This window comes from Pteronotus mesoamericanus, unplaced genomic scaffold (genome assembly GCF_021234165.1).
Source record: "Pteronotus mesoamericanus isolate MK-2021 breed Mesoamerican mustached bat unplaced genomic scaffold, CSHL_Meso_final contig_171, whole genome shotgun sequence".
NCBI classification, from domain to species: Eukaryota; Metazoa; Chordata; class Mammalia; order Chiroptera; family Mormoopidae; genus Pteronotus; species Pteronotus mesoamericanus.
The window spans coordinates 1,154,903-1,182,091 of NW_026555070.1; the positions used below are offsets into that span (position 1 = coordinate 1,154,903).

The 27,189-nt window shown below is 57.7% G+C and overlaps 1 protein-coding gene across 3 annotated transcripts in view; it reads right to left on the reverse strand.

Moving 5' to 3' along the window:
• Window positions 1-27,189, reverse strand: part of RASGEF1C (RasGEF domain family member 1C) — a 74,964-nt gene that overhangs the window by 16,978 nt on the left and 30,797 nt on the right. For all 3 annotated transcript variants that reach the window (XM_054566238.1, XM_054566237.1, XM_054566236.1), the window contains exons 2-6: window positions 11,370-11,552; window positions 11,080-11,202; window positions 9,857-9,994; window positions 3,394-3,594; window positions 2,282-2,356 (exon numbers count right to left, since the gene is read on the reverse strand). In XM_054566238.1, coding sequence (XP_054422213.1) covers window positions 2,282-2,356; window positions 3,394-3,594; window positions 9,857-9,994; window positions 11,080-11,202; window positions 11,370-11,546 — 714 coding nt within the window. In that variant the 5' untranslated portion in view covers window positions 11,547-11,552. The remainder of the gene's footprint in view (window positions 1-2,281; window positions 2,357-3,393; window positions 3,595-9,856; window positions 9,995-11,079; window positions 11,203-11,369; window positions 11,553-27,189) is intronic.

Below are 27,189 nucleotides of genomic sequence, written 5' to 3' on the forward strand. Positions count from 1 at the left end.
CACAGGCCTGGGTTGCAGGCCAGGTCCCCAGTAGGAGATGCACGGGAGGCAACCACACACTGATGTTTCTCTCCTTCTCTTTCTCCCTCCTTTTCCCTCTGTCTAAGAATAAATTAATAAAATCTTAAAAAAAAAAAAAAAAGGAAAAGAAAAGAAAAAAGAAAACCACCAATGGGTTTGCCCTGACTGGTGCGTCCACTCGGTTGGGCATCATCTTGCAAAATGAAAGGCCCGAGGATCGGTCCCCAGTCGGGGCACATGCCTGGGTTGCAGATTTGGTCTCCAACAGGGCACATATGAAAGGCAGCTAACCCATGTTCCACACTCTCACATCAGTATTTCTGTCCTCTTTCCCCCTCCTTTCCCCTCTCTCTAAAAAATAAATAAAAATTAAGGAAAGGTCAATGGATTTTAATGTAATAGTTTGGAAAGGCCACGGATATATTTTCATATTGTACATTGTGATTAATCTTTAAGAACTACTACTCGCCTGGTCGCAGAGTAGCATCAAAGAACAACAGTCACAGTTTCCTGAAGTGGCTGTAAAATACTTCTACATATTTTTCAGAGGTCGGATTTTCTACTGATAACGCATGTCAAGAGATTGAATGTAGAAGCAGATAAGAGAGTGCAGCTGTCTTCTAAGTCAGTCATTAAAGAGATTTGTAAAAGTATTGTACATAATATTATACCTTTTTATTTTGGAAAAGTAAAAAATAATTTTTTATTTTGGAAAATACAGGTATTTTTCATAAAATATGTTACTATGTTAACATATAAGGGGCTATTATTGTTATTTTTGAATAAATATGTTAAAAAGTTATTGGTTTTAATGGCTAATATGATAGCCATTTTAATGATAAAGATCGGCAGATAAAATCAACATAACCAAAAGTTCTCTGGGGTCCTCCTTAATTTTTAGAAGTGGAAAGGTGTCCTGAGACCAAAGCATTTGAGAACTGATGCCGCGGAAAAATTTTTACCCACGCACCCCAGGACATGTGCGAATGTTCACAGCAGCAATGTCTACAGTGGCAAGAGGCCAGAAACAACACAAACGTTCATCTACAGTAGAATGGGTCACTGTAACGCTTGGAAATGGCAAGAACCTAGAACAAAACAAAACAGAAAAACAACCAACCAGCCAAGAGCGGCAGAGCCTGCTCGCGCGCCGGCCGCTGGGTGCTGGGCTCCCGCCCGCAGCAACGGCGTCCCTAGAGACGGCCTCCGCGGCCGCGCTGTGCGAGTGGCTGCAGGTCGCGCACCTGCCCTGTCGTCGTTGTTACAAATGGCCAGATACTCTGTCACTCATCCTCATTCTTTTTTCCCTCGACAATGCATATTGGTGATTATTTCATACTTACAATTGCTTTTATTCTTTTTTAATAGTTGCATAATATTTTATGTATGGCTGTATTAAAATTTTTAATCCATTCCTTATGGATGAGAAGGTAGTTTGCTTCCAGCCTTAGGGTATTGTCAACACTGTTTATGCTGAATGGTCGTGTGTACACGGGTGTGTATATATGCGGAATAAAGTATTAGGTGTGGAAAGTTGGGGTCCAGGGTGTTGACACTATTGCCACACTGACCTCCAAAGTGGCTGTGCCAGTTTCCCCCTTCCAGCCGTGTGGGTGTCCCTTCCCTACACAGATACAAGGTTTAACCTTTGCTAATCTGAGAGGGGGAAATGCAATCGCATATTTAGTTTGTACTTTTATTAGGTGCAGGGCAGAAGACACAATGTTTCCAGTTCTGATTCGCATTTGACCCCATTGAGCAGCACCAGACACCCTGAGGGCTGGCTCTGAGAGAGGAGGGGCGCGCTCTGAAATCCGTGTGCGGCCCGCGTGGGGAGCGCTTGGCCCAGGGGCCGCTCCAACCTCCCAGGAAAGAGCGCCTCGACCTTCTCTGAGCGGCGCGCACCAGCCGCGCTTCCCTGAGTGACCGCTGGAGGGCACCCGCGTCCCCCGCAAAGCACCCAACGGGCACGCGGGGTCCTTTCGCGGCAGGGGGTAGAGGGCGCCCCCCCCCATCCTCCCCACCCAGGGCCTCTGCCAACCACTCCTCCGCCCTCGCTGGGTGGGTGACTCCGCCGGGCACACCCGACCCTCTAAGGCTTCCGGGGGACTCAGGGCTGTCGCTTTCTGAGCCCCTGGGGTGGCGGCATGGGTGTGGTGGGCCCATCGCCTGCCCTGGGTCCCTAGGAAGTTGGCCCAGCGGATGTCCGGGGATCTACGGCAGGGGCCAGCGGGTCAGAGCCCGTCCAAGCGCCTTCTACCTTTGTGCTGGCCAGAGGGTCCTTGTTCACGAAAGCCTGGACAAACTCCTCAGGCCCGATGTGTCGCAGCCGCGCCTGTACCGGAGGGAGAGGAGGAGTTGGGAAAGGTTATGGGAAGAGGTGTGTGCCCCCGGGGCACCTGGCCTGGTGCTCCCTTGGGCTCCCTGCCTCCCAGCCCACCCTGGGTGGGGCCCGGGCCCCTGCCCTACTCCCTGGGGCTCAACAACCCTGCTGGGCGTCATGGAGCTCAGCACAACCTCAGAGCGAGGCAGACCTCCTTTCCCATGCCCAGGGGCTGCCGCCGCTCAGGGGCAGGGGCGGCCAGCTCATAGGGCTGCTCGTGGGAGGTGATACCCCAGGAAACGGGGCTGGAAATGGGGTGATCTGCTCCCTCCTAGAGGGGCCTGGTGGTTCAGAGTTTGGGTCAGAATTGAATCCTAGCTCTCTCTTCTGCTGTGTGACTTCTGACATGTACTTAACCTCTCTGGGCCTCAGTTTCTGCACCTGTGAAAAGGGAGTAATATCAGCACTACCTGACAGGGGGTGGAAAGAAGAGATAGGGCATATAAGCGCTGAGCATATGCCTGGGAAGCAGCATGGAACTCATCAATGGTGGAGGTTCGACAGCAAAGGCACCCCCTCCAGCCTCCCCTCTCTGGGGACGGCCCCACGGCCTCTGTGTCCCAGGAGCCCGCAGGCTGTGGGGCCGGCTGAGGCATCCCCTTCACCAGCAGGATGCGCCGTCCGGGCTCCTCTGGAACGCAGGGGTGGCTGAAGTGCCTGTGTGAGTCCTGGATGCGGAAACTGAGGCCCCGGTGGGAAAGGCACTAGTTGCGGGAAGACCATACAGCAGCTGGTGTCAGAGCCACGATCGGAACCCAGTTCCGTCCCCGAGTGGGACTCGCAAGCCAGCCAGTGCTCAAAAGTCGGGCAGGGCTGGCCCTCCCTGCTGTCCGGGCCCCAGGGTTGGTGAGAGGCCAGGGGCCTCTGCAGATGCCTGGCTGGCCCTGCTCGGAGGGGCTCAGGCCTGGGTTATGCGGAGACAGGCCAGATGGGGGGTTCTCGGCTGTCCCCGCTCTGGGTCGGGGCCGGGGTGCCGTGGGCCCACTCACCAGCTCCACGTGGGTCAGCTGTTGGGCCAACACGTAGGGGTCGCTGCAGACGCTGAGGAGCTCCTTGTGGATGGAGGCCGGTGGCTTGGTCCTGTAGGAGACGGGCTTGTCGGCGCCCAGTAGGCTGTCCGGCGCCTGGCCCAGGGCCGCCAGCTTCTGGTGCAGAGCCTGCAAGAGCTGGTGCAGCCTCCTTCTGTAGGCCTGCGTGGGGGAGAGGGCGCAGGCCTGAACCCCACCGCTGTCTCTGACGTCTGAGGCCAACGGTGATATGCCCGCACCTGCCCCCTGCCCCGCAGGACCCAGTCCAGGGCAGGCTGGGGTTGGGACCAGGGCCACAGTGAAGGCCAATAGGAGAGAAGGCTGCAAGGTTACTGATGGGAACTGAGAAAAGCAGACATTAGAGAGGGTGCTGGGGGTCCGAAGCTGGCCCAGCCGTCTGGCAGCGGGGCAGCGGCCTGGGCAGCGCCAGGGAGCGGAGGGAAGGAGGGGGCGGGGAGCTGTGGAGTGGCCCTACCCGGGCAGCTGGACTTCTGCTCGGCTCAGGCTTCAAGCCACGCTGCCTCCAGGCACGCAGTGGGCCCATGACACCCCGCTACTGGCCCCATGGAGTCCCTCACCGTGCAGCTTGGCAGACGGGTTCCCCTTTTGGCCACTCTGGACTGGGTGCAGGGACAAAAGGCCGTGGCCCTACCCGCAAGGGGCACCCACCCTCCCACCTAAGGGGAAACTGATAATTCCCCCTCAGAGACTCCAATGTCCAGGGAAGGCACCGTCCAACTGCCTGGGTTCGCTGAGCGAGATGCTCACATGTTCCCAAGGGTGTAGTTAGCAACCCACAAAAAGAGCCCCTGAGCTTGTCAGCACACAGCGCCCCCTGAGGTGGACTTGACCATCGGCAGCCAAGGGGCTGACAGGGAGCAGCAGGCCTGGCCTGGGGTGGCACCGAGGTGTCAGGCAGCAGGCACAGGCGGACCGGCCCCAGAGGCCCGGGGGGTGAATGTGGGCACAGCCAGGCAGCTTCCGACCAGGTGTGCTCTTGCCCTGCAGTTTTGACACACACCAAGCCAGCGGCATTTTGCAGGCGGGGCATCTGGTTCACAGGCTGCGAGTGCGGGGGCCTGGGCAGCTCCTCAGGTCTCTGATGGGACTCAGAGGGCCCCTGGGGCCCAGCATTGTTGGTGCCCAGAGCTCTGGTGACAGAGATGGCATCTGCCAGCCTCTGATACGAGTGCCTGCACGCGAAGTGGCCACAGGCCCCTGTGGCAGGGCCCCCGGACACAGGGCGCCGGCCCGGAGGCCGCTACCCTGGACCCGAGCCCTCACTCCCAGAGCCACGGGCGAGGACCCGGAAGGACCCGCTGGGTGTCAGGACAGCACGTGGGGAAGTGGAGGCCTGACTCTCCTCTCCGTCGCGTGGAAGGCACAGTCCCTCTCAGCTCCGCTGTGCCCGATCGTGCGGGCAGCACGCTCGTCCGCGTGCCGGGACGGTGGCGAGTGGGCACAGCCACGCCGGCCCTGGGCAGCACAGCTGCCCGCCTGTGAGCCCTGACACCCCATGGGCCCTGTCTCTCTCCTTTACTCAGCCAGTCGTCCTGGGGGGTAAACGGGCCTTCGGGTTCCCTCACCCCCTGTTCGCCCCTCCACCCCCACAACGGGCTCCTCTTCTGTCAACCAGCCGACTGAGTCTCGCTGTGACCCGGGACCCCCCCACTGAAGCCGGGGCCATGGCTCAGGCTGCGTCCGCGTCGGGCGCGTCCCCCGGGCTCCGGTGTCGGCCCTCGGGGTGCCCGCCGGCGCCGTGCCTGCGTGCTGGGGCTCCTCCTGCCTCCCCAGCGTCCTCCCCGGTCGCTCTGGACGTCGCTCTTGTATGGCTGGTTCACCTCCCGGGCGACATTCAGTGCTCATGTGTTTGCATGTGCAGCTTCTTTTCTGGCGGCCAGGGCCACAAGGCCAAAGGGCCGCCTCACTCCAACACGTGCAGACAGAAGTCGCGCTGCCCTCCCCTCTGCCCCGGTGGGAGGCGTCCCGGCCCACCGCCGCCGTCTGCTGGAGCCCGCCCCCCCCCCGCTGCCACCGCCCCTCGATGTCGCCCCCCTCCCTGTCCACGCGACGGCCTCCTCCGCGGCCTCTGAGTCCAGGCTGCAGCCACGTCCCCGGCGGCTGGGGTGGCCGACTGGGGGCCGCGGCATCGACGCACCCTCTCCCCACCCCACGCCGCTGCCAGCGGTCTGTTCGAAACGCACACCTGACCCCTGCCCCTCCTTCCTTAAAATGCCTCTTCCATGAAGACGAGAGCCCTGCCCGGCTGGGAGGCCCCGAGGCCGGCGCAGGCCTGCCTGATGGCCGCGCCGCGCCTGCGCTCCGGGCACAGGCCGCTCCTCGACCCTGCGGCCCCTGCCTCGCCCTGCCCCACGCCCCTCGGGGCCGTGCAGCCTTCTCCCTTTGGCGCGTCCCTCCACCCTCTGGCCCGTGGGTGTCCGTGCCCGTCCTTCACCGGCCCCGCCCACGCCCCGCTCGGGACTGCTTCCCCGGCCTCCCCTCCCACTGTCCCCTGCACGGCACACCAGCCGCGCTGCTCAGCCCCAGCATGAGGGCTATGCCCGGCTGGCCGGAGGGGCCCAGACGCGTTTGCTGACAGACGGAAATGGCCTCTCCAGGCTCGACCATGGGGCCTGCCTGAGGCCGAGGACAGAGTGAGCCTGTGCCTGCCTGTGCTTTGATAGGACCACACACTTACCTGTTTACAAAAATGCAGATAATTTAGCAGGACTTTCTTCTATTGAACCAATATTCATTCTGAGTAATCATCTGAGTGATTCATTGAAAATTTCTCCCGTGGTGTTGACCTCAAGCGTATTGGTGTCTTCCTTCCCAGACCTTCGCCTCCCTCTCTGAACGTGAGGACGGATTTGCCCATGTCTTTGACTTTCTCTTTCGCGCCGATTTCTACACCCCTGTGGCTGGAGGCCAGGAGTGCTCTGCGGCACACGTGGGCCCACGCGGAGACCCGCCAGGAGAACAGCTCCTTGTCTCCGGCAGCAGCAGCCCGCATTTTGCAGCACCAGGCCGTGCCCAGCAAGGTGCCCAGCACCCCTGCCTCGCAGCTCGCCTGCAGACCAGGTGTCCATGGAGCCGCCTGCTACGTGCACACCATCGGGTTCAAGAGCAGAGGTCATCCGAGGATGCAGCTGCGGCTCCCCAGGTGCCCCCAAGTTTGCCTGAACTGGGTGTTGGAGCCCCAGTTTCTGGCCAGACAGGGGCCTCTGTTCTCTGAGGTTCTTGGAAGCCCCCCTGAGCCATCCTGAGGTCAGCGTCCGGCAGGCTGACCGCCGCCGGCCCTTCCTGGGAGGCCCTGTGCCTCTGGCCGGTTTGCTCTCCGTGTCAGCCTTCGGCCACCGGTGCCCGGGGGAGCAGCGGGACGGCAGCAGGGCTGTCCAGCAGGCAGGCCGGGCTGTGTGGACCCCCGGCAAGTAGGGCGGCCCCAGGACGGCCGCCCCGCGCCGCACCCCCTCTGCACGGCCTGGAGGTGTGGCCAGGGCACTGCCGCCCTCTGGTCCCGCCTCCTTTCTCGGGGCAGTGCCCTCTGTGCCTCCGCTGGGCTCTCCCAGCCTCCCTCGCCTTTGGCACCGCATCCCTGAGCTGAAACACACAGGGCTGGCCAGGACACACTCCCTGGTCCCCCGCCTGCATCGGGCGGCCCAGGGCAGGCGTCTCGGTGCCGTGGCCAGGTGCCGGGAAGGCCGCCGTGGGCATCCCAGAACCCACGGCCACGAGGAAGGGCCCCCCTGGCTGTGCAGGCGCCTCGTCCTGCTGCTGAGAGGTGGGGGGAGCACAGTGAGGACGGAGCTCCAGGGCAGGGGGAGGGGCGCGCGCAAGGTGTCACCCTTCTTGGCCGCTCTGATGGGGAAGCCCCACTGGCCGGTGTCCTCACAGTCCTGTGAGGGAGGGACTGTCACTGTCCCTCTTACAGAGAAATTGAAGGCTCGAAGAAGTTAAGCCCCTTGCCCAGAGACCCACGGCTCTGAGAACACTCGCGCTGCCCTGCGCGTGGCACTTCGCAGCAGCCCCCGCCCCGCCCCCCGGGGAAGGGATCTTTTACAGGATAACGCTGAAACAATTTTGGAGCAAAAATATGCTTATGTTTAAAAATAGCTTGGCAGGGGAAGTGTGTGAGGGACCAGGGAATAAATTGGGTGGAATGTTAGTGGATGAAGCCGGCGCTAAGCACACAGGGGTTCATGGCTGCTGTTCTCTCTGTCTGTATATGTTTGAAACATTCCATAAGAAAAGCTCTATAAGGTTAAAAATAATCCCCATATGCCTGACTTTTGGAAAGAATTTGCTCTTCATCAGAGCTCATGTTACCAAGTGCTTAAATAAGAGCACACGCGACTTCAGGGGCTCTGCCCCAAAGCTGTGCAGGGAGAACAGTTCTTGTCTCCTTTTACTGATGAAGCACTGAAGCTCAGAGAGGGCAGGCATGTTGCCCGAGGTCACACAGCTGTGGTTCCCAAGCCTGGACCTGGGCCCAGGTGGTCTGACGCAGACCCTTTCCTCTGAGTCCTGAGGACCCTTCCGCATCCAGGACGGAGCGGAGCTCCCCTGCTTCCTTCTGAGACGAGCCCCCGCCCATGCCAGGAGGGGTCCCTGCAGTCCCCCTGCAGCAACCAGGGAGGGGCCAGGCCCTAGCGGCCCTCCCCGTGGGGCGAGGGCTTTCTGGGGATAGCCGCCCGGGGACCATAAAGGAAGACGCTTGCCGGCGCCCGGCCTGGGCCTGGGTGGGGTAGGGGCTGGGGAGCCCCGGTCCCCGGCTCACTTCACGCCGCAAGGGAGGGGTTGCAACATGTCCTGAATGAGCCCTGACTGGCGTGGCTCAGTGGGCTGGGCACTGCCCTGCGAAGCAGAAGTCAAGGGTCTGGTTCCCCGTCAGGGCGGACGCCTGGGTTGCAAGTTTGGTCCCCAAATGGGGCGCGTAGGACAGGCCACTGATCGAAGTTTCTCTCTCACATCGATGTTTCTCTTCCCCTCTCCCTCCCTTCTCTCTACAAATAGGTAAATAAAATCTTTTAAAAATGCCCCAAATAAGTATCTCTGCTCCGACAACCCACACCTGGGGGCTGACCGCTCTCAGCAGCCCGTGCCTGGGTCTCCGTCATTTCTGGCTCTTTCCACTGGGTGGCTGGGAGGATCCCTCAGCACAGCCTGACAGGTTCTCAGGGGGCCAGCGGGGAGGCATGGCTCCCGCGGAGACTGGCCCACACGCACCCCCGCCCCCGCCACTGTGGCCGGAACCACAGGACCTGCCTCTGAAAGGCTGTGCCCATGGCAGAGGCAGGCCGGACGAGGGCCGGCAGCCCTGTCTTGTCGGTGGCCTCGACCGCGCCACTCTGCTGAAGGGCCCTCGGGGGGAGGGAGAGGCGCGGGAGACGGGCTCGTGGCCCCTTCTACACCCTTCACCGCTCCATCCATGCGCCCCCACTCCCGCAGCCGCCCTTCTTCCCACCGGCTGCTGTGCACTGCCCTTTTACGCAGATACCACCCACAGACCCATCGCCTCACTCACCTTCCCCTCCTGTCTAGCATCTACCCACTCACCTTTCCACCCACTTGCCCCCACGCCTACCCATGCACAGACCCTCCCTTCCCCCTGCTCATGCCTCCGCAGGCCCACAGACGCCGCTGGCCCCGGAGCAATTCCTCGGAGGCTAAGCCCGTGCCTGCTAGAGGCACCTGAGGCTCCATCCTGTTCTTTGCATTCTCACCATAGGCCCAGGGAACTTTTGTCCTCTTGTCACCCATAAGAGAAATGAGGCTGGAGACCTTTAAGTGCCTTCCCCAGAGCAAGGCAGCTGGGAGGACAGGGCCTGCCGTGCCGGCAGTACCCTGGCCTGCAACCGCAGGTCTCCTCTGGGCGGGCCGGGCCCCAGGGGCCTCTGTCCTCCCTGCCCTACCCTGCAGGGCGCGCAGTACCCCCGCAGCACCTCCGAGCGCCCGGCGCCCGGCGAGCCGCCCAGACCCCCCCCCCCCCCCCCCCCCCCCGTAGCTGCCGTTCCCACCAGCGCCGTCCGTGTGGTGCGCGCTGCAGGCCCAGTCCCTGCCCGCCTGCAGGCGGCGGGCCTCGCAGGAGCACTGGCCGCCGGTCAGCCCTGCGCGGCGCAGGGGCAGGAGGGGAGGCCTCTGTGCCCCAGGCCCCGGGGGGTCCGGCCAGGCGGGCCTGACCACGCGCCGCGGGAGTCCGCGAGCGGGTCTCCCCGTGCAGGGCGCCAGGTGGCAGGGAGGACAGGGGACACGGGGCAGGCCTGGGCAGAGGCCTGCCTTCTCTGCCGGCCCTGCCGTGCCCGAGGCGGAGCGGGGCTGAGGCCCGCGAGCGTGGGCGGCCGGGAGACGAGGCCGTGACGGGGCCTGGGAGCCGGCTCAGGCCGGGCGAGGGTGCGGGCGCGGTGTCGCGCCCCGGCTCACCCACCTCGTCACACGGGGCGATGCGGCCCACCACGTCCTTCACGGGCCCGATGGCCGACTCCTCCTGGAAGTCGCGTGGGAAGGTCTCCGTCCACTCGGCCAACAACTGGAGCAGTTTGGGGCCAAATTTCCGGACCCGGGCCTGCAAGGCAAGGCCGAGGGGCCCCCGCGCCGTAAGGGGCGCTGGGCCTGCGACGGCCACCGCCTCGGCCACGCTCCGCCTGGTCCGGCTGGGCGGGCGGCGGCGGCTGCCGGGCTCGGGGCGCAGCAACGCCAGGCAACACGGGGACGGGGCTGACCACAGGAGAGCATGGGTCACGCACATTTGGGGTGGAGTCGCCTGTTTTTGCTAGCAATCCCACCCCCTTTTTGTGGTGACACATCTCGGTTGCCCTCGGAGCCTCCCTGCCCCGCTGCCCAGTCGGTGGGGCCGGGGCAGCCGGCGCGCCCCAGGGTCCAGGAGTGGGCCCGGGTCAGGCTGGCCAATCAGAGTACGGCACGTGCCCACCGGGCACAGCGATTGGCTCACACACGGCCCAGTGGCCTAGGCCAAGCCGTGGGCCCAGGGCTTTTCGGGGCCCTGCTGGACTCAGAGGGGAAGGGGGGAGCCTGGCGCCACGGAGGCCGCCTGTCATCCACCTCCGCGAGCCCGGGGGAGGCTGGCCCAGGAGAAAGCGGAGCGGAGGGCACGGAGACACGGTGTTGTAACCAGGTCCTGTGAAGCCCTGGCGCCAGCCAGGCTCCAGACCTTGCAGTCCGGAAGGCCGGAAAGTCCCTTTGCCTTAGGCCCGTTGTAGTTGGGTTCCCATCACCAAAAGTTGAGCCCCACTGACACATGTGTAAATAGTCACAGCCCGAATGATGGGGTCAGGGTCGGGGGTGCCGCGGGAAGGCCGGGCCACAGCGGAGGGACGCCTGGAATGGAGTGTGCGGGGGATAGGAAGCCCAGCAGGTGCTGGGGCCATGCCAGGCGGCAGGGTTCCTATGGCGGGATTCTGGGGCACCCGGCCAGGGCTTGGCGTGAGCTCAAGGGCTCCTAGAGGGCCGTGGAAGCAGCAGCCTGGGTTAGAGATCCCAGGTCTGTCCTGGCTCTTAGACAAGTCAGAAAACCCCACGGGATTCCTTTTCAGGACAATGGGGTCAATCAGCGCCTCTCCAAGAGCTGGTGCAGGAGGGAGTGTCAGCCCCCCGGCACACTCAGGGGCCCGGCTGCACCCCGCCCCTCACCTTGTCCAGCACCGGCTTGTCCAGCTGCTGCTGCTCGATGCACAGGCGGCAGACCCGGGCCAGGAGCTCCCGGGGCTCGATGAAGAGGCGGGAGCTCAGCAGAAAGGTGAAGATGTAGGCTTTCTGGGGGCACGGGAGAAAGGTGGCATGCGCTCGCCAGGGCATGCAGGGTTCGTGTGTCCCGCCACCCCCTCAGCCGCCCCCTCTCTCCCCTGGCCAAGGCCAGTCCCAGCCCCGCTCTCTCCCCCATTCTGTTGCCCCTTCCTCACACTGGCGGGGGGGGCACCCACCTCGGGGTAGTAGTCGGCTGTGGGCACCAGGTGCTGGATCAGGGTGTCCAGGGAGGCTGAGGACGGAGCGCCACCCAGAAGGGGCTGCTCGGCCGGCCGGCTGTCCGTGGGCTCCGTGGGGGGCGGGCCGGGGCTGCCCGGGGTGACCATGTCGGAGGCACTCAGCGTCCAGGGCATGCCTGCCTGCGGTGGCAACGAGCAGGTGGGCACACCTCAGCTGGGGCCTGCTGGCCCCCGGGCCCCTGGCCGGGTGGGCCCTGCCTCCCACAGGCACTTCTGCGCCCACCCGGGCCCAGCAATCGCTTCCTGTGAGCGCTGCCAGGGACCCCCAGCCCACAGCACAGCCGCCCCGGGAACCGGCTCCCCCCACTCTCAGCCAAGCTGCTTAGGGACGGCCCTGCCACGGGCCCAGCCGCCTCTGTGCAGGGTGTTTGTGTCAGTTGCTGACAGTCGCTCGGCCTCAGCTCTGGCCACAGAGAGGGGATGAGGGAGGGGCCCGATCTGAACTGGGGGCTCAGGTGCAACCCCGAACTTCTGTGGCACTTGGAGGCTCTTTCACCCAGGATCCCTGAGCTGGTGGAATGTCACTGCTGGGACCATCCTGTCCCCATACGGGGCCAGGAAAGTGAGCACAGTCCCGAGGCCAGTGGGTGGGCCCTGGGTCCTGCTCCGCCTGAGCTGCTCTGCGGGCGTCTCCCCTGGTGGGCCCAAGGCTGGGTCTCTCCAGCGCAGCCTGGTGCTCCAGGCTCCTTGTGACGGGGCCCCAGCCACCTGTCGGGCTGCTCCCTCCTGCAGGAGCCCTCCCACCACCTCCACTCCTGTATCCACCTGGACACGGGGAAACCCTCCTCCTGGCTGGGGCTTTCCCTGCTTCCCTGCAGCAACGCCGCCCCTGCCACCCAGGTCGGGTCTGGCCTCTGGTGGGGACCAGCAGCTTCTCCCTGGCGGCAGTGCTGCGTGCCGGGGCGCTGCTCTCGGTGGCCGCCGCAGAGAGAGACCCCCCGCTGTTGTCACACAGCAACGTCTCCTCCAGGCGGGGGGTCAGGGCAGGCCGCAGACCTGCGCCGAGTCTGGCTGGGGCCTGGCCGCAGCAGGCACACCCCATGCACGTGCGGTGGCTTGTGCTTCTTCCCGGGCTCTGCCGCGGGCCCTTGGGGTCCTCCTGAGCGGAGTCTGCCCAGGCCGCGCAGCCGCAGGTCCTGGCCCCGCCTGGGGATGCTTAACCACAGCCCATGCTGGGCGTTTAAGTCAACCCCACATTCTTTTACGGCCCCCTCCACCCGAGGACTTTTTTTTCATTGCTTTTAGAGAGACAGGAAGGGAGACAGAGAAACATTGAGGTGAGAGAGCAGCATCAATTGGTTGCCTCCTGTGTGTGCCTGGACTGGGGATCGAACCTGCAACCTTTTGGTGTATGGGACGATGCTCCAACCAACTGGGCCACACCGGCCAGGGCAAGTCGCCCCCACATTCTTAACCATGGAGTCCTCCAGGCTCACCACAGGGACCTTCCAGAGATCAGTCTGCCCGTCGCGCGCCCAGCTGACCTTGCCCCTGCTATCCCCAAGGCAGACCCTGTCCCAGGCCCGTTTCCGTCCTTCCCCACCCCCTGGGTGACCTGGCCCGGAGGGGAGATAGAGGGACGCGCAGAGTCAGGGCTGACGCTGGGGATCAGAGGGAGCCCACAGAGGGCGTGCCGAGGGTGCGAGGGCTGGGTCCCAGCATGGGAGGGCGTGGGAACCGGTGCAGGCAGCAGCGGGGGCCGCGCCGGCCCTGGGACAGCCACCACTCTGTTGTCCCTTCCCCAGTAAAGTGGGAAGTGTTCCATTTCAGCTGATGAAACTGTAAAATTTCACAAAACCACCTCCTGTCTGTCTCGGTGGGCGGGCACCTGGGGCTCCGGGGAGGGCACGGCTCTGCCCCGTGCCCAGGGCCCGCGCCTGAGCCTAATTCTACGAGACAGAACAGCCGGGGGCGGGCAAGGTCTGCCCTCCCTGGTCAGGTGGACACCTGGAAGCTTCTCCGGGTAGCATCGGTCCAGATTTCTCAAGGACAGGCCAGTCGCAGGGGTGGAGCTGATTCTGGAAACCCCTCTGCAGGGCAGGGTGGTCTGCAGGGATGTGGGAGAGGACTTCCTGTGAAGGCCAGGGTGCCACCCTTCAGGAGACAAGCTAGGGAGCCCCTAGAGCGCCTCCGGATCTGGCCTGGGACGGGGGCTGGGCGTGAGGTGCGCAGGTCGGGGAGAGGGAGGGCACAGACCCAGTGCTGCCCTGGGGCAACAAGCTGCCGGTGGAGGCGGGAGGGAAGCAGGGGTGGGGCCGGACCCTCCGGTGCACAGGGGTGCCGGGAGCCTGGACAGGCTGCAGTGGGCCCCTCTGACCTCCAACCAGCCACTGTGTCCCCAGTTGGGCCCAGGCCTGGGTCTCCATGGACAAGCTGGTCGTCTCCCCCTCCCCGCCCCACCCCCCAAGGCTCTGGCTTCTTAGGCTGTTGCTGAGGAACATTCGTTTACATACGTGCAGGTGTGGCGTGACTGCTGGCACCGTTTAGGCCCTGGGGACAATCAGAGCAGGCAGTGAAGGTGGACAAGTAGGCTAAGGTGGCATGAGGTGGGCCTGGAGGCACGCGCTCTGCGCGGCGGGCACGAGGGAGGGGAGCACGGGGCAGCCCCCTGAATTGGATGCTCCCACCAGAGAGGGTGGGTGAGACCAGAGCCCCGCTGTGCCGGCTGACCCCTCCCCCTCCCTGCAGGGACGCTGGACGGCAGGGGCGGGGCGGCGAGGGCTGCCGGTGGCTTGAGCCGGCCTCCCGCTGTCGGGCAGCGGGGGCTGGAGCCGGCCTGCCTGGGACACAGGGCGGGGGGTGGGTGGGGGCTCTGCGCTGAGGTCTGAGGGCGGGAGGCAGTCCACAGAGGCTGGCCAGGCAGGGCGGGGTGGGGGGCAGCGTGTGAGGCGGCTCGGCCAGGGGCGCCGTGCGGTGCAGCTACTACAGCAGGTGAAGGTGGAGGCGCCCACTCCTCCCTAAGTGCCCGCTTTGATGAGTTCCTTTCTTTACGGAGCTTCTTTACACCAGGACCAGGTATACCAGGACATGCAAACCAGGTAGCACATATATTCCCTCTCTTCTGTTTTTATACACAAGAAAGCAGCACGTTGTAGGCATCTCCCGGCTCCCGTCACTACCGCCGCGTTTGGAGCCCTTCCGCGGCCGGACAGAGCGCCCTCGCTCCTTATCGGCTCCCGCCTGGCCGCCTTCCGTAGTCTGGGTTTCCAGGGTGAGCTCTGAAAGCCAGTGATAAAGCAATCCAAGTATCTGTCGATGGGTGAGGGAACACAAGATGTGGGCTATACATAGGATGGAATAATTTTGTCTTAAGAAAAAGCAGACATTCCAAGACCTGCTACAAACATGGATGAACCTCAAGGACATTGTGTCAAGTGGAATAAGCCAGTCACAACAGGACGGATTCGGTACGGCTCCATTAACAGGAGGCACTTAGAATGGTCGGGTCCATGGACACAGACGGCTGAGTGAGGGGTCCCGGGGGCTAGGGGAGCGGGGCGGGGGCGAGCGTTTAATGGGGACAGAGGTCCGCTTTGGGAAGGTGAGCGAGGCGCGGCGACGGGTGGCGGGGAGGGGCGCACGACGGCGTGAATGCACTTAGTGCCACTGAACTGCGTGCTTAAAAACGGGAAAGATGGTAGGTTTCATGTTACGTGTATTTTACCACAGTTTTAAAAAAAGGCCAATGATGATGGGAAAGTGTTTACTGCCCCAAGGGAAAGTCCTCGAGATCACCAGTTCCCCGAGCTGTGCTCCTACGGCGCAGCCGCATGGCGCACGTGAGGGGGCCTGCCCGGTGCTCTGCCTGCCCCCTCGAAACCGCCACTGCGAGTCCTCGCCCTCTGCCCTGCCAGGGCCCGGGGCTCCCCGTGCGAACAGATGTGTGCGTCGTGTGATTTCAGTGGGTGCCCACTTTATAGTCATTAAATGAACAAGACAAGAAAACGTAAGGGCTCTTTGGCCCTTAAATACTGTTGGGAGTGGGTGGGCATTGTCTCAGTCCCTTTGAATTGTACATGGCTTGGCTCACTGTGCCAGGAGGGGCCTTATGTGGGACAATGTCCTTTCACCCTAATCAAATCCTTGGAAATTCATCCCAAGAAAATAATCTAAAGAGGAAAAGCTATGGAGAGGAGTTGGCTTGGGTGTTAATTTGAAGCAGTGAACACAGCCCCAGAGCACCACGGATCATGACCAGAGGGGAGCGGACAAGGGCACTGTCACAGCCGTTAGCGGAGCCGCTGGTGCCGGGAAGTGACGGCTGTCACGACTCCGATCCCCAGACAGGGCCACGGCACAGGAAGGGAAAACGGCAGAGAGGAAACTGCAGGTACGCCCCGAGGTGCACGCTCTCATGAGCGTGGACGGAACCGCACCGGGCACTGCAGGGCGCCCTGGCCGCGCCGCCGGCCCAGAGGGCGACAGGCCTTCGGCGCCGCTCCCTCAGTGCAGGCGCAGGCCGGTCATCACACCTTCTCTGTCTTGGTGGGTTTATTTTTGGGGGAGTTTGCCCATTTCCTCTAGGCTATCCAATTTGTGCTCGCATAATTGTTCATAGTACTTTCTTATAATCCTTTCTATTTTTACAGAATTGGAAGTACTGTCCCCACTTTCATTTCTGAATTTAGGAATTGAGGCTCTCCTTTTTTTAAATTGTCAATCTAGCTAAAGGTGTGTCAACTTTGTTAATCTTTTTGAAGGACCAATTTTAGGCTTAATTGATTTTCTCTGTGCTCTTTTTGTCTGATTTCTATTAGTTCCTTTCTTCTGCTAGGGTTGGGTTTAATTTCTTTTTCTAGTTCCCTAAGTTAAAAAGTTGTTTAGCTCTGGCCAGGTGGCTCAGATGGTTGAAGCGTTGTCCCGAAAACCAAAAGGTTGTGGGTTCAGATCGTGGGGTCGTGGGTCCCATACATGGTTGGAGCATGTATGGGAGGCAACATTGATGTTTCTCTCTCAGATCAGTATTTTTCTCTCTCCCTTCCTCTCTCTTGAAAAAAGCCAATAATAAAAAAATAACCTCAGGTGAGGATTAAAAAAGTTAGGTTGTTCATTTGAGACCTTTTTATAGCTATAAAATACCCTCTTAGTACTGCTTTCATGACATCCCATGGTTTTTGTATTTGTGTCTTCATTTCTAATTTCTAAGGGATTTCTAATTTTCCTTGTGATTTCTCCTTTGAACCACTGGCTGTTTAAGAAAGTATTGTTTAGTTTCTACAGATTTGTAAGTTTTCCAGTTCCTAACTTCATTTGCTGTGGTCGGAGAAGTTACTTTGCATGACATCTATGTTTTTAAATCTACTGAGACTTGATTTGTGGCCTATCACAAACTGGTTTATCCTAGAGAATGTGCCCCATGCACGTGAGAAGAATGTCTATGTTGTTGTTCTGGGCAGTATCTGGCACGTGTCTGTTAGCTCTAGTTGGCTTATGATGTGCTTCAAATCCTCTATTTCCTACTTAACTTCTGTCTGGTTTTTCTATCATTATTGACGGCAGGACACTGAGCCCTCCAACCATCATTGCAGAGCTGTCTATTTGCCCCTTTACAGCTCATAAGCTCGTTTCATATATTTTTGACGGCCTGTTTTTAGTTATGTTAATGTTTATAATTTTTGTATCCTCTTGCTGTGTCAAACCTTAATATATAACATTCTGCCTTTTCACTTGTTACCTTTTTGGATTCAAAGTCTATCTTCTGCTGTTAGTCTAGCCACCACACTATTTACATAGGATGTTTTTCCCTCCTCTCGCTTTTAACATATTTGGGTTTGGATCTAAAATGAGTTTCCTGTAGCATACAGTTGGATAATTTTATGATATATCTTTAAAATGTTTTTATTGATTTTAGAGAGAGAGGAAGGGAGGGAGAGAGAAATACCGATGTGAAAGAGAAACATCAGCTGGTGGCCTCCTGTGTGCACCCCAAACAGGAATCAAACCCACAACCCAGGTGTGTGCCCTGACTGGGAATTTAAACTGCAACTTTTTTGGAGTGTGGGACGATGCTACAACCAACTGAGCCACCTGGTCAGGGCAGGATACTATTTTTTAAAAAACCCATTCTGCCAATCTCTGACTTTTTGTTTTTTAAAAGATTTTTTTTTTTTAATTTTTAAAGACAGGGAAAGGGAAGGAGAAAGAGAGAGAAAGAAACATTGATGTCTGGTTGCCTCTCCTGCATCCCCAACTGGGGACCTGGCCTGCAGCCCAGGGATGTGTCCTGACTGGGAATTGAACCAGTGACCCTTTGGTTTACAGGCCAGCGCTCAATCCATGAGCTACACCAGCCAGGGCCAGTCTTTGGATTTTTGACTGGAGATTTTAATCCATTCACATTTAAAGGAGCAACTGTTAAGGGGATTTACTTCTGCCATTTTGCTTTTTTTTCTATATGCCTTATAGATTTTTGTTCCTCATTCCCTGTATTACTGCCTTCTTTTGTGTTTAATTTTTTGTTGTGAAACATTTTAATTCTTTTCTCATATATTTTTGTGTATATTCTATAGCTGTTTTCTTCATTGTTATCATGGGGGTTATGTTTACTATTTAAAGGCTATTACACTCTAATTTCGATTCACACTAGCTTGACTTCAATAGCGTGCAAAACTCTGCCCCTATCCCATTTCAGTTTCTGATGTCACAATATCATATCATTATGCATTTGATATTCAAAACCATAAACTAATAATTATTTGTCTAAAAACACATTAGTCTCAAATCATATAGAAAACAAAAAGTGGAGTTACAGACCAAAGCCACTCTAACACTAACTTTTATAATTGCCCATGTATATATCTGCCGGAGATCTTTACATCTTCATATGGCTTTGAGTTACTGATTAGTGAGTGTTCTTTCATTTCAGCTTGAAGGACTCCTTACAGTACTTCTTGTGTGGCAGTTCTAGTGGTAATGAACTCTGCTTTTGTTTATCTTGGGATGCATTTATTTCGCTCTCCTTTTTGAAAGACATTTTTGCTGTACATAGGATTCTTGGTTGGCAATGTGTTTATTTTCAGCACTTCGAATATACCAACCAGTCACTGCCTTCTGAAACCTCCAAGGTTTCTTCTGATGAGAAATCTGCCAACAACCTTGTTGAGGTCCCTTGTATGTGATGAGTTGTGTCTTTCTTGCAGCTTTCAAGATTCTCTTTGTCTTTCAACAGTTTGGTTATGATGTGTCTCATCATGGATCTCCAAGTGTATCTTGGAGTTTGTTGAGATTCTTGGATATTTATTCTCATGTATTTCATCAAATTTGGGAAGTTTTCAGCCATTATTTCTTCAGATAATCTCTCTGCCCATTTGCCTCTCTCTTCTCCTTCTAGAACTCTCACCATGTCCTTCAGACTCAGTAGTTTCCATCGCTTTCTCTTCAAGTTCACTGATTCTTTCTTCTGTCTTCTCAAATCTCCTGGAATATGCCCAGTGAATTTTTCATAACATTTCTTTTTGGTTCCTTTTTAGGTTTTCCATCTCTTTATCGATATTTCTATTTTATTCATACATAATTTTCTGAACTGGCCAGCTGCCGTTGTCTAATAAGTCTATCATATGGTTTTTCTTGGGGGTGGTTTCTATTTATCTCTTTTCTTTTCAATACACCAAACTTTCCTGTTTCTCTGTATGCCTGTGATTTTGTTGTTGTTGACAACTTGATGTTTGAATCTCATAATGTGGTAACTCTGGGCACCAGATTTTCCCACGACGTACTTTGTAAAAGTGTTGTAGAGTACCTCTGCGCTGGCATCAGCGTGAGTTGTAAACTTAAGGTCTTTGGGGATTATTTCTTAGCTTGCGCCTTTCCATGAACATGTGCAGTAAGTTTTAAACCTCGCTCCTATATGTGGTTGCTTTTGAATGTCCTAATCCTGCATCTTAAAAGGAGAGCATGGGGAAAAAGAAGGAGGGCAAAACCAGGGCTCTGGCCTGGCAAGCCCCCTGGAAGCCTCTTCAGCCGGTGCGGCTTGCAGTTACGCTGGCCTGCCTCCGGATCGGCCACTCCACAATCAGAACAGCAGTAAGCATCAGACCCCCCAGGTCCCCAGTATGTGGAGAACAGGGCTACTATTGCCCACCTGGGCACTGGCTGGCTGTGCCCATGGCTGTTTGCCATGAGGCTGAGGGGGGAGGATGGGTAGTTACTACCATTCTGAGACCTAAACTATCAGATTTATGGTCCTGATTTTTCTCTGGAAACTGCAAGCCTCTGCCTAGACTCCAGAGTTAAAGAAGGTCACAGCAGACAGATTCTGCCAATTCAGTTGTCACCCAGCAGGAGATGGAATCCTGGTGCTCCCCTCTCCACTCTCTTCCCTGACGTCTCTCTATTATACCTTTTTAAAAAATAAGACCCCCAATTTTATTATTTTTTAGATTTTATTTATTTTTAGAGAGGGGAAGGGAGAAACGAGTGGGAGGGAAACATCGATGTGTGGTTGTATCTCACATGCCTCCCACTGGGGACCTGGCTCGTGACCTAGGCATGTGCCCTGACTGGGAATTGAACCAGTGACCCTTTGGTTCGCAGGCCGGCCCTCAATCCACTGAGCCACACCAGCCAGGGCTCTATTATATCTTTAACTGGATATTGCTACTGGGTTTCATATATGGATTTTCATATGTCATTAGTTTTAACAGTCCCGGGCTTTCCAGAGGCCAGTTAGGTCTACAACTACTTGTAACTTCATCTCTTCCTGCCTGGTGGTTACACCTCACTCCCTTTTCTTATCATAATGCATTGGGCAGAACTTCCCAGAAGAAATGATACTGGTGAAAATCAGCATCTCACATTGCTCCCTCTCCCCCTCAGGACCAGGCGTGCCCCAGGGCTGGGGCTGGGGACTCTCCTAGGAGGCCGGGTCGCGGTCCCTGCAGCTTCTCCGGAGGACTGGCTCCACGTAGCTCCTGAGCCTGCACGTGTCCTGAAAGCCCTGGGCCTCCTCCTTCCCCGGCCTTGACGGGCCTCCTCAGAGCCCACGTGTCAGCCTCTGTTCAGCTTTACTTGTATCTGTGCAGAGCCTCCAGAAGCTCTGAGAAGAGGCCTGAATTCCAAGCTTTTCTCGCCTTCTCCCCAGGAGGGCGTCCGGAGCCTCGGCAGGCCAGGCGTGCTTGGGAGAGCCCGGGGGGCATGTTCGCCCGGAGCTGCTTCTGCAGGATCAGGGGGAGCCTCTGTGCCCTTGGGGGATGTGGAGCTCAACTGGGGCTGTTTCCAAGGGTCCTGGAGGAAGTCCCTGCTCTACTGGATCCAGGCAGTTTCCGAGCCCCAGAGTTTACAATTCAAAGAAGAAAACAGACTCTGTGTTATGCTTCATGTGTCTTTTGTTTTTGTTGTCTTTTGTGGGAACCCTATGGAAATGATCTAGCACTCACAGATGGGTGACCCTGGGTTGTAAAAGGTAAAGTAGGGGGACAAGGTGACCAGCTGGTGCCTAGTACCCTGATCCCTGGGCTCCTGACTCCAGGCAGCTCCTGGTCCTGGGACAGGAAACTAATAAAGGCTGAGAGGAAGACAGATGTGGCCCAGAGGCTCAGCGGGGCAGCTAGGCTCAGGGTTTGCGAGGGCAACTCGAATACTGGGAGCCCCACTGTGTCCTGGCCTCCAGGAGGCAGGGAACCCCCTGAGCGGCCCCAGTGGGTTCAGTGGAAGGAGAGACGTGTAGCCAAGCCCTTCCCGTTTCCATAGGCCCCTCGGGGAGGAAAGGGTCTGCCTGCGATGGGGCCGGCCCAGGCCTGGCTACTTTGAGCAGTGGCAGCATCTTGTCCACGTCCCAGTTAACCCTGCGGTCCTCCTCCTCCCCTTCCCTGACAAAGCCTGGAGCTGAGACACTCATTTCATTTCACTTTGGGCCCCACGAAGGGCCCCTCCCTGTCCCTGGAGTCTGAAGGGATGTTTCAGGGGTGCTGGGGCCTCCCCACCTGAGCTCAGAGTTTCTGCTTGCCGGGCAGGGAGTGCAAGGGGCCCGGCCTTTGGGAGGCTACCCCCAAACTGTCCCGGCTGCGGCGGAGGGTGGGCCCCAGCTATTTTTCTGTCCCTTCTGGCCCAGAGCTGCTGCCGGAGCCCGTAGCTGCCAGGGCTGGGGAGGCACAGGCCCCTGAAGGGCGTGGGGCCCCGCGTGCAGGCCGGCAATCTGGCAAATGCAGGGTGGTGGGGCCGAGACGCGCCGCAGTCTGGTGACTAAAAACAGTTTTTCAAAGAGTGAAAAGTTGGCCTCTCTCCTGCTCCACAGTGAATCAGCTCCCTCACTCTGTGTCCACATCCGCGATTATTGGCTGAGGACACCCTTCTGGAAGGACAGGCACTGGGCCGAAGGACACCAGCCCTTCCAGGGAATCAAAAGATAGTGCCGAAGTGCTCCCCCAAACCAGAGAGAAGGGTTTCGTTTTGGCCTCCTGACCTCGACGCTCCCTGGCTTCAGGGAACCACTTCCGTGCCCTGGGGAGAGGCCAGTAGCGCGGGTGGGGTAAACCGGCTCCTGGCCAATGAAGGCGCAGCACCCCTCCCCCGGCCCCTGAGTGGGGAGTGGGGACCCCCGTAATCCATCAGAGTGGATCCCAGGCCTTGTTTGGAGAACATCAAGGAGAGATGTTTCCTTGATATTTTTTCCTCTCTTTTCAAAAAATTAAACATAAGAATCTATATATAGATCTACACTTTAAATAATAGTCATTTTATTATTATTAAATCAACAGGAATATCTTGAGAACTGCTGCCCAGGTCAATAAAAAGAGCACTACCAATCCCGTAAAATGCCTTTTGTTCCTTCCCCACTTAGGCTGCCTTTTCAAGCCCCTGACCTCTGGGTGAGGACCATCCTAACCTTTGTGTTAATCATTCTCTTTTCTTTTTAGTTCTACCTGCGTGTCTATCCCCAAACAGCGCTCTGCCTTAGTCTGGGAGGGAGACGGCCCCACTGTGCGCGCGCGCGCCCGAGGGACCAACGGGGGCTCCCGGAGGGGGAGGGGCGGGTGCGCCCGACTCGGGGGCGGGCCTGACTTCCGCTTCCCTGGGAGGCGACCAGGCCCCTCTGGGGACGTCTGAGCAAGGTCGCCAGGGGTCCTGGGGAACAGGGCTCTCCCGCTTCGGGCGCCTGGCAGGACTGCGGTGTGGACCAGGCGCCGGACACGCAGCCGCGGGGTGGCCAGGGGGCGGGGCTGCTCTCCGGGCCCGGCTCCTGAGCCCACGTGGCCGCCCCAGCTCTCGGGGCCCCGAGGACCCCTGTGCGCGTCCTCCCGAGAGTCTGGCCCAGGTTCTCCCGGGCGTCTGTCCTCGGGTTAGGAAGATGGCTCGATGGAATTGGGGGACTGGGTAGTGAGTCTGTTCCTGGGGTGACAGTGCACGGCTGTCATCCTGGGGTCCCTTTCACCACCTGCCAAGGGATCTTTTGTCATCTCTCCTGTCATCTGGCTTTACTCTTGGCTTTACTCTTTGATTTTGTTGGAACACATCTTATGGTAGCTTCTTGATAAGTGGTGCTTAAGAAATAAATTTTTTGAGGTCTTACATGCCTGGAAATATTCTCACTTCTCTATCTTACTTGCTAATATGATTGACAGTTCAGCAAGGTATAGAATTCTAAATTAGAAATCAGTGTTCTTCAGAGTTTGAAGGCTTGCCTTCTGGCTTCTTTCTGAACTGTGTAGAATTGCTTTTCTGCCAGAAGGGTGGTCAACCATTCTGACGTGCCCAGGGCTCTCCTGGGTTTAGCACCGAAGTTCCACGTCCTGAGAAACCGCTCCGTCTCAGGCAGACTGGGACAGCTGGTCACCCTCATCCCAAGGGCTCTGGAACTTCCGATGACGTGCTTGGATATGCGTCTCTTCCTCCCCTGTGAGGAGCACCCGCCAACCTCTGCGGCTGGAGACTGCCCCTTCAGGCTGCGAGAGGGTATTAGGCCCTTTCACTCGAGATCCCTTTCCTTCCTTTTCTGTTTGGAACTCTCAGCTCTCACATTGGGCCTCATGAACTTGTCCTCCATTTTTTATCCTTTATCTCTTATTTTCCATTAAAAAAAATCTTTCTGCTCTACTTTCTGAAGTTTTTCAGTTTAATCTTCCAAATCTCCACTGTTTGTTTTTGCTGTCATGTTTTTAATTTCCATGAGTAATTTTCCCTTTGAATGTTCCTTTATAAATGGATATTTGGTTCCTTTCTCTTAGATTTACTATCTTCTCTTACCTCGCTGTATATATTGGTAACAACTTTTATTAGATGTTTTCTTCCTCCTGCATTGCCTTTCCTTCCTCTGATTTGCCTTCCCCGCATTTGTCCCGGCGGCTGTCTGCCATGGTTGGAGCATTGCTCAGATGTCTGGAAGCCCTTGGCTGCCTCCACAGACCCTGAGGAGCTGACCAGACACGCTGAGGGAGAGGACAGGGCTTGAGGACAGGCTCACTGTGGGGGGACCTGGGTGGGCTGCTTTGGGGGGACGGGAAGAGGAGCTGTGGGTGTAACTGCTGCCACTTCCCTGAGTCAGTCCACGGGCTGGGGACTCTGCTCCCTCGGGCCTGCTCTGCCGCTGCTCCCTCACCCACCTGCCTCCCGGCTTCGCGGCTCCTCGCCATCATTGCTCCCCCAACTCTTGCTGACCTTGTGGTTCTACCTGCCCCGTCCTCTTATTTCCAGCAGGACGGGGAGGTGGGGGGGACGGGGCGGGGGTGGTGGCGGTGAGCCAATGAGTTAGCGGCGGCTCTCTAGTGCCTCTCCTGCCTCCGAGTGACCGCAGGCCTGAGGGTGCAGAAGGACGGCCCTGAGCACAGGCGGGCGACCTAAATCCAGCTGCACCTGAAGTTAGCCCTGCTGGCAGACTTTCGATTTAAGTGAAACCATAACTTCCTGTTTTTTGTTTTGGCCAGTTGGATCTGGATCTCTGTCCCTGGAAGTGGAAAAAATCTTGAAAGCAGAAAACTGCCCAGGTGGTACTGCTGCCTGCAGGATTCGGGGTCGGCCCACTGCGGCCTCCTTGATCCCACGGAAGGAAGGCGGACAGGGCTGCACCCGTGGGACGCTCTCTTGGCGAACTTGGAGGTGTTTTCTGCAGACCCCTCTCCCCGCCCCGGGGGCGCAGCCCAGTGCCCCTCCCAGGCCTCTCCCGGGAGAAGCCCTGGGCTCTGCCCAGGACAGGTCGGGGAGGGTGCCCACTCCCTCCCATGTGCAGGTGGCGCTGCCTGCCGGGAGCCTCCAGACCGGATGCCCTGTCCTGGGCCCTGCCCATATTGCTCTGTGAGCCGAGACACCCCTTCTCCAGGCTGTGTGAAGGGCGGGCTCTATCCTAGGGGCCCCCCTCTATTGGTGTCACTCGCTGGCCCGCGCTCCACTGCCAGGGATCGCCATTTACTGCGTGCCTGCCGCCCGTGACACAGCGTAAGGAGCATTTTTACAATGTTTTTAAAGCTCACCTCCAGCTGGAACACAGCAGCGGGGGCAGGTAAGGATCAGAATCTCTGCTCCAGGAAGGGCCTCCTGCCCGTTCGCAATCCCTGCACTGCGGGAACCCGCCTCTGAGTGCCAGGTGGGCCTCGTGCTGCTGCTCACGCTCCCTCCAAATGTCTCGCGCAGTCCCCCGGCGGCAGCGGCGCTGATGCTCTCATACATATTCATAGCTCAGCTATTTACGGCCTAACACCTCCTGGGGGTGCCCACAGCGGCCTCCCGGAAGGTGGGCTATTAAGGGGAGAGCGCATCCCTTGAGTCACCAGTTTCCCCACCTGGGCGCCCTGGTCCCCACAGGCACAGCCCTGGGGCGAAGAGCCCCAGGGAAGACAGAAGAACAAACAGGCCTCTGGGATTCATATGCCTGGGAAACAGCGGGTAGCAGCCAAGGCTCCTTCACATCCTGACCGGAAAGCTGTCTCAGGCTTAGGGGCTGGGGTGGGAAGAGCATCTTTGGGGAGGCGAAGACAGCTGGGCAGGTGAGGGGTCTCCGAAGCCAGAGGAGCCCGGGCCAGTTTGCAAGGGGAGTGCCCAGGGAGGTGGGGAGAAGTGGCCTGGAAGGGGGGGGGCTGCCGCCAGCAGTCCTGGACCACCTTGCAGAGCTCCTGGTGTCCCGAGGAGCCAGGCGGGAACTGCCCCAGAAACCTAAGGGGTCCGAGCAGGTTCCCTGCACGGATCAGATGCACTGTGGGCACTGCCGACGGAGCCCAGGGTGCCAGACGCCAGGTCTCCGCGCCTAGTGCCCTGGATGCAGCCCTGGACGTGGGGGAAGGAGGATGAACACACTGACCAGGACCTGGAGTTGGGAAGGCGGGGACTGCCTGGCCTCCACAGAACAGCTGGAGGGCAGAAGTGAGAGGGTACAGTCCCACTTCCTCCGCATCTCTCTGCCCCTGGAAGGCGACCTTGTGCCGCATTCGCAGGTCTGTCTGCCAGGAGCTCCCTGCCCTCACCGCAGCTGGGCTCGCTGGGATTCCCGGAGAGGACTTGTGTGACACTGGGATTTATAATGAATGTCTTCCCCCTCTCCTGGCACAAAGCTCCTAGACCCTTTGACATTTCCTCAGTGATAAGAGTAATAAAGCTGTCTTGATATTTGTAACAGATTACTTTCAGCCACACCCTATTTATGGTAAGGGGGTGACTTTGGACACACCTAAGGGTGGGGGCTGGTTGCCAGGGAAAGCAACAAACTGACCGAAAGGTAGAAACTTTCAGTCCCAGCCGCCTGACCTTGAGGGAAGAGCAGCTGGTGGTTTCACGAATCGCGCCTCCGCAATGAAGCCTCCGCAAACGCCCAGGACGACGGGCTCAGAGAGCCTCCGGGCTGGTGGACGGGGAGGCCTGGGCAGAGCAGCGCACCTGGCGAGGGCACAGGGGCTCCACGGCCCCACCCCATGCCTTGTCCACAGCCCCTTTCGTCTGGCTGTTCGTCTGTATCCTTTATAATTAACTGGTAGTACGAATAAATGTTTCCCTGAGTTTTGTGAGCTCTAGCAAATTAACTGAACCCGAGGGTGGTATGAGAACCTCTGATTTATAGCCAGTTGGTCAGAAGCGCGGTGACCACCTGGGCTTCCGGTTGGAGTCCCAAGGGGTGGAGGACCGCCTTGTGGGAGACTGCGCCCTTAGCCTTATGATCAGAAAACATACTTTGTGTTAGTGCGATGCTTTTATAATTGTTCAGGCATGTTTTACAATCCCAGATAGGGCCTATCTTGGAGAATATCCATGTGCATTTGAAAAGGGTGCTGATTCTGCTCTTGGGTGGAACGTTGTTGCATAAAGGTCAGTCAGCCCCAGCTGCGGGGGGTGGTGTCCAGTCCTTCCATATCCGTGCCGACTCCTGTTTGCTAGTTGTAGTGATTCACGAGAGGCGTGTTTAAGTCTCTACCTGTATTTGTGGATTTGTCTGTATTGCCTTTCAGTTCTGTCAGTTTTGCTTCATCTGTTTTGAGGTTCGCTTGTTAGGTGCATACACACTGAGGATCGTCATGTCCTCACTGTAAGTGGCCACTTTGTCATGACGTAATGCCTGTTTTTTAACTCGTAATTTCTGAAGTTTACTCTGTTATGAATATTACCACTCCAGGTTTCTTTTGATTAGTATTTATTTTCATGTTATATCCTTTTTTGGTTCTTTTTTTTAAAAAACCTATCTATGTCATAGTATTTGAAATGAGTTTGTTTTAGGCAGCATAAGTAAATAAGTAGAGTTGGATCATTCAAAAAATACATTCTGACAATTTTTGTATTTGGTGAGGTTAGACTTTACAATTAATGAATTAATTGATGTGTTTGGATGAGAGCTAATATTTTATTA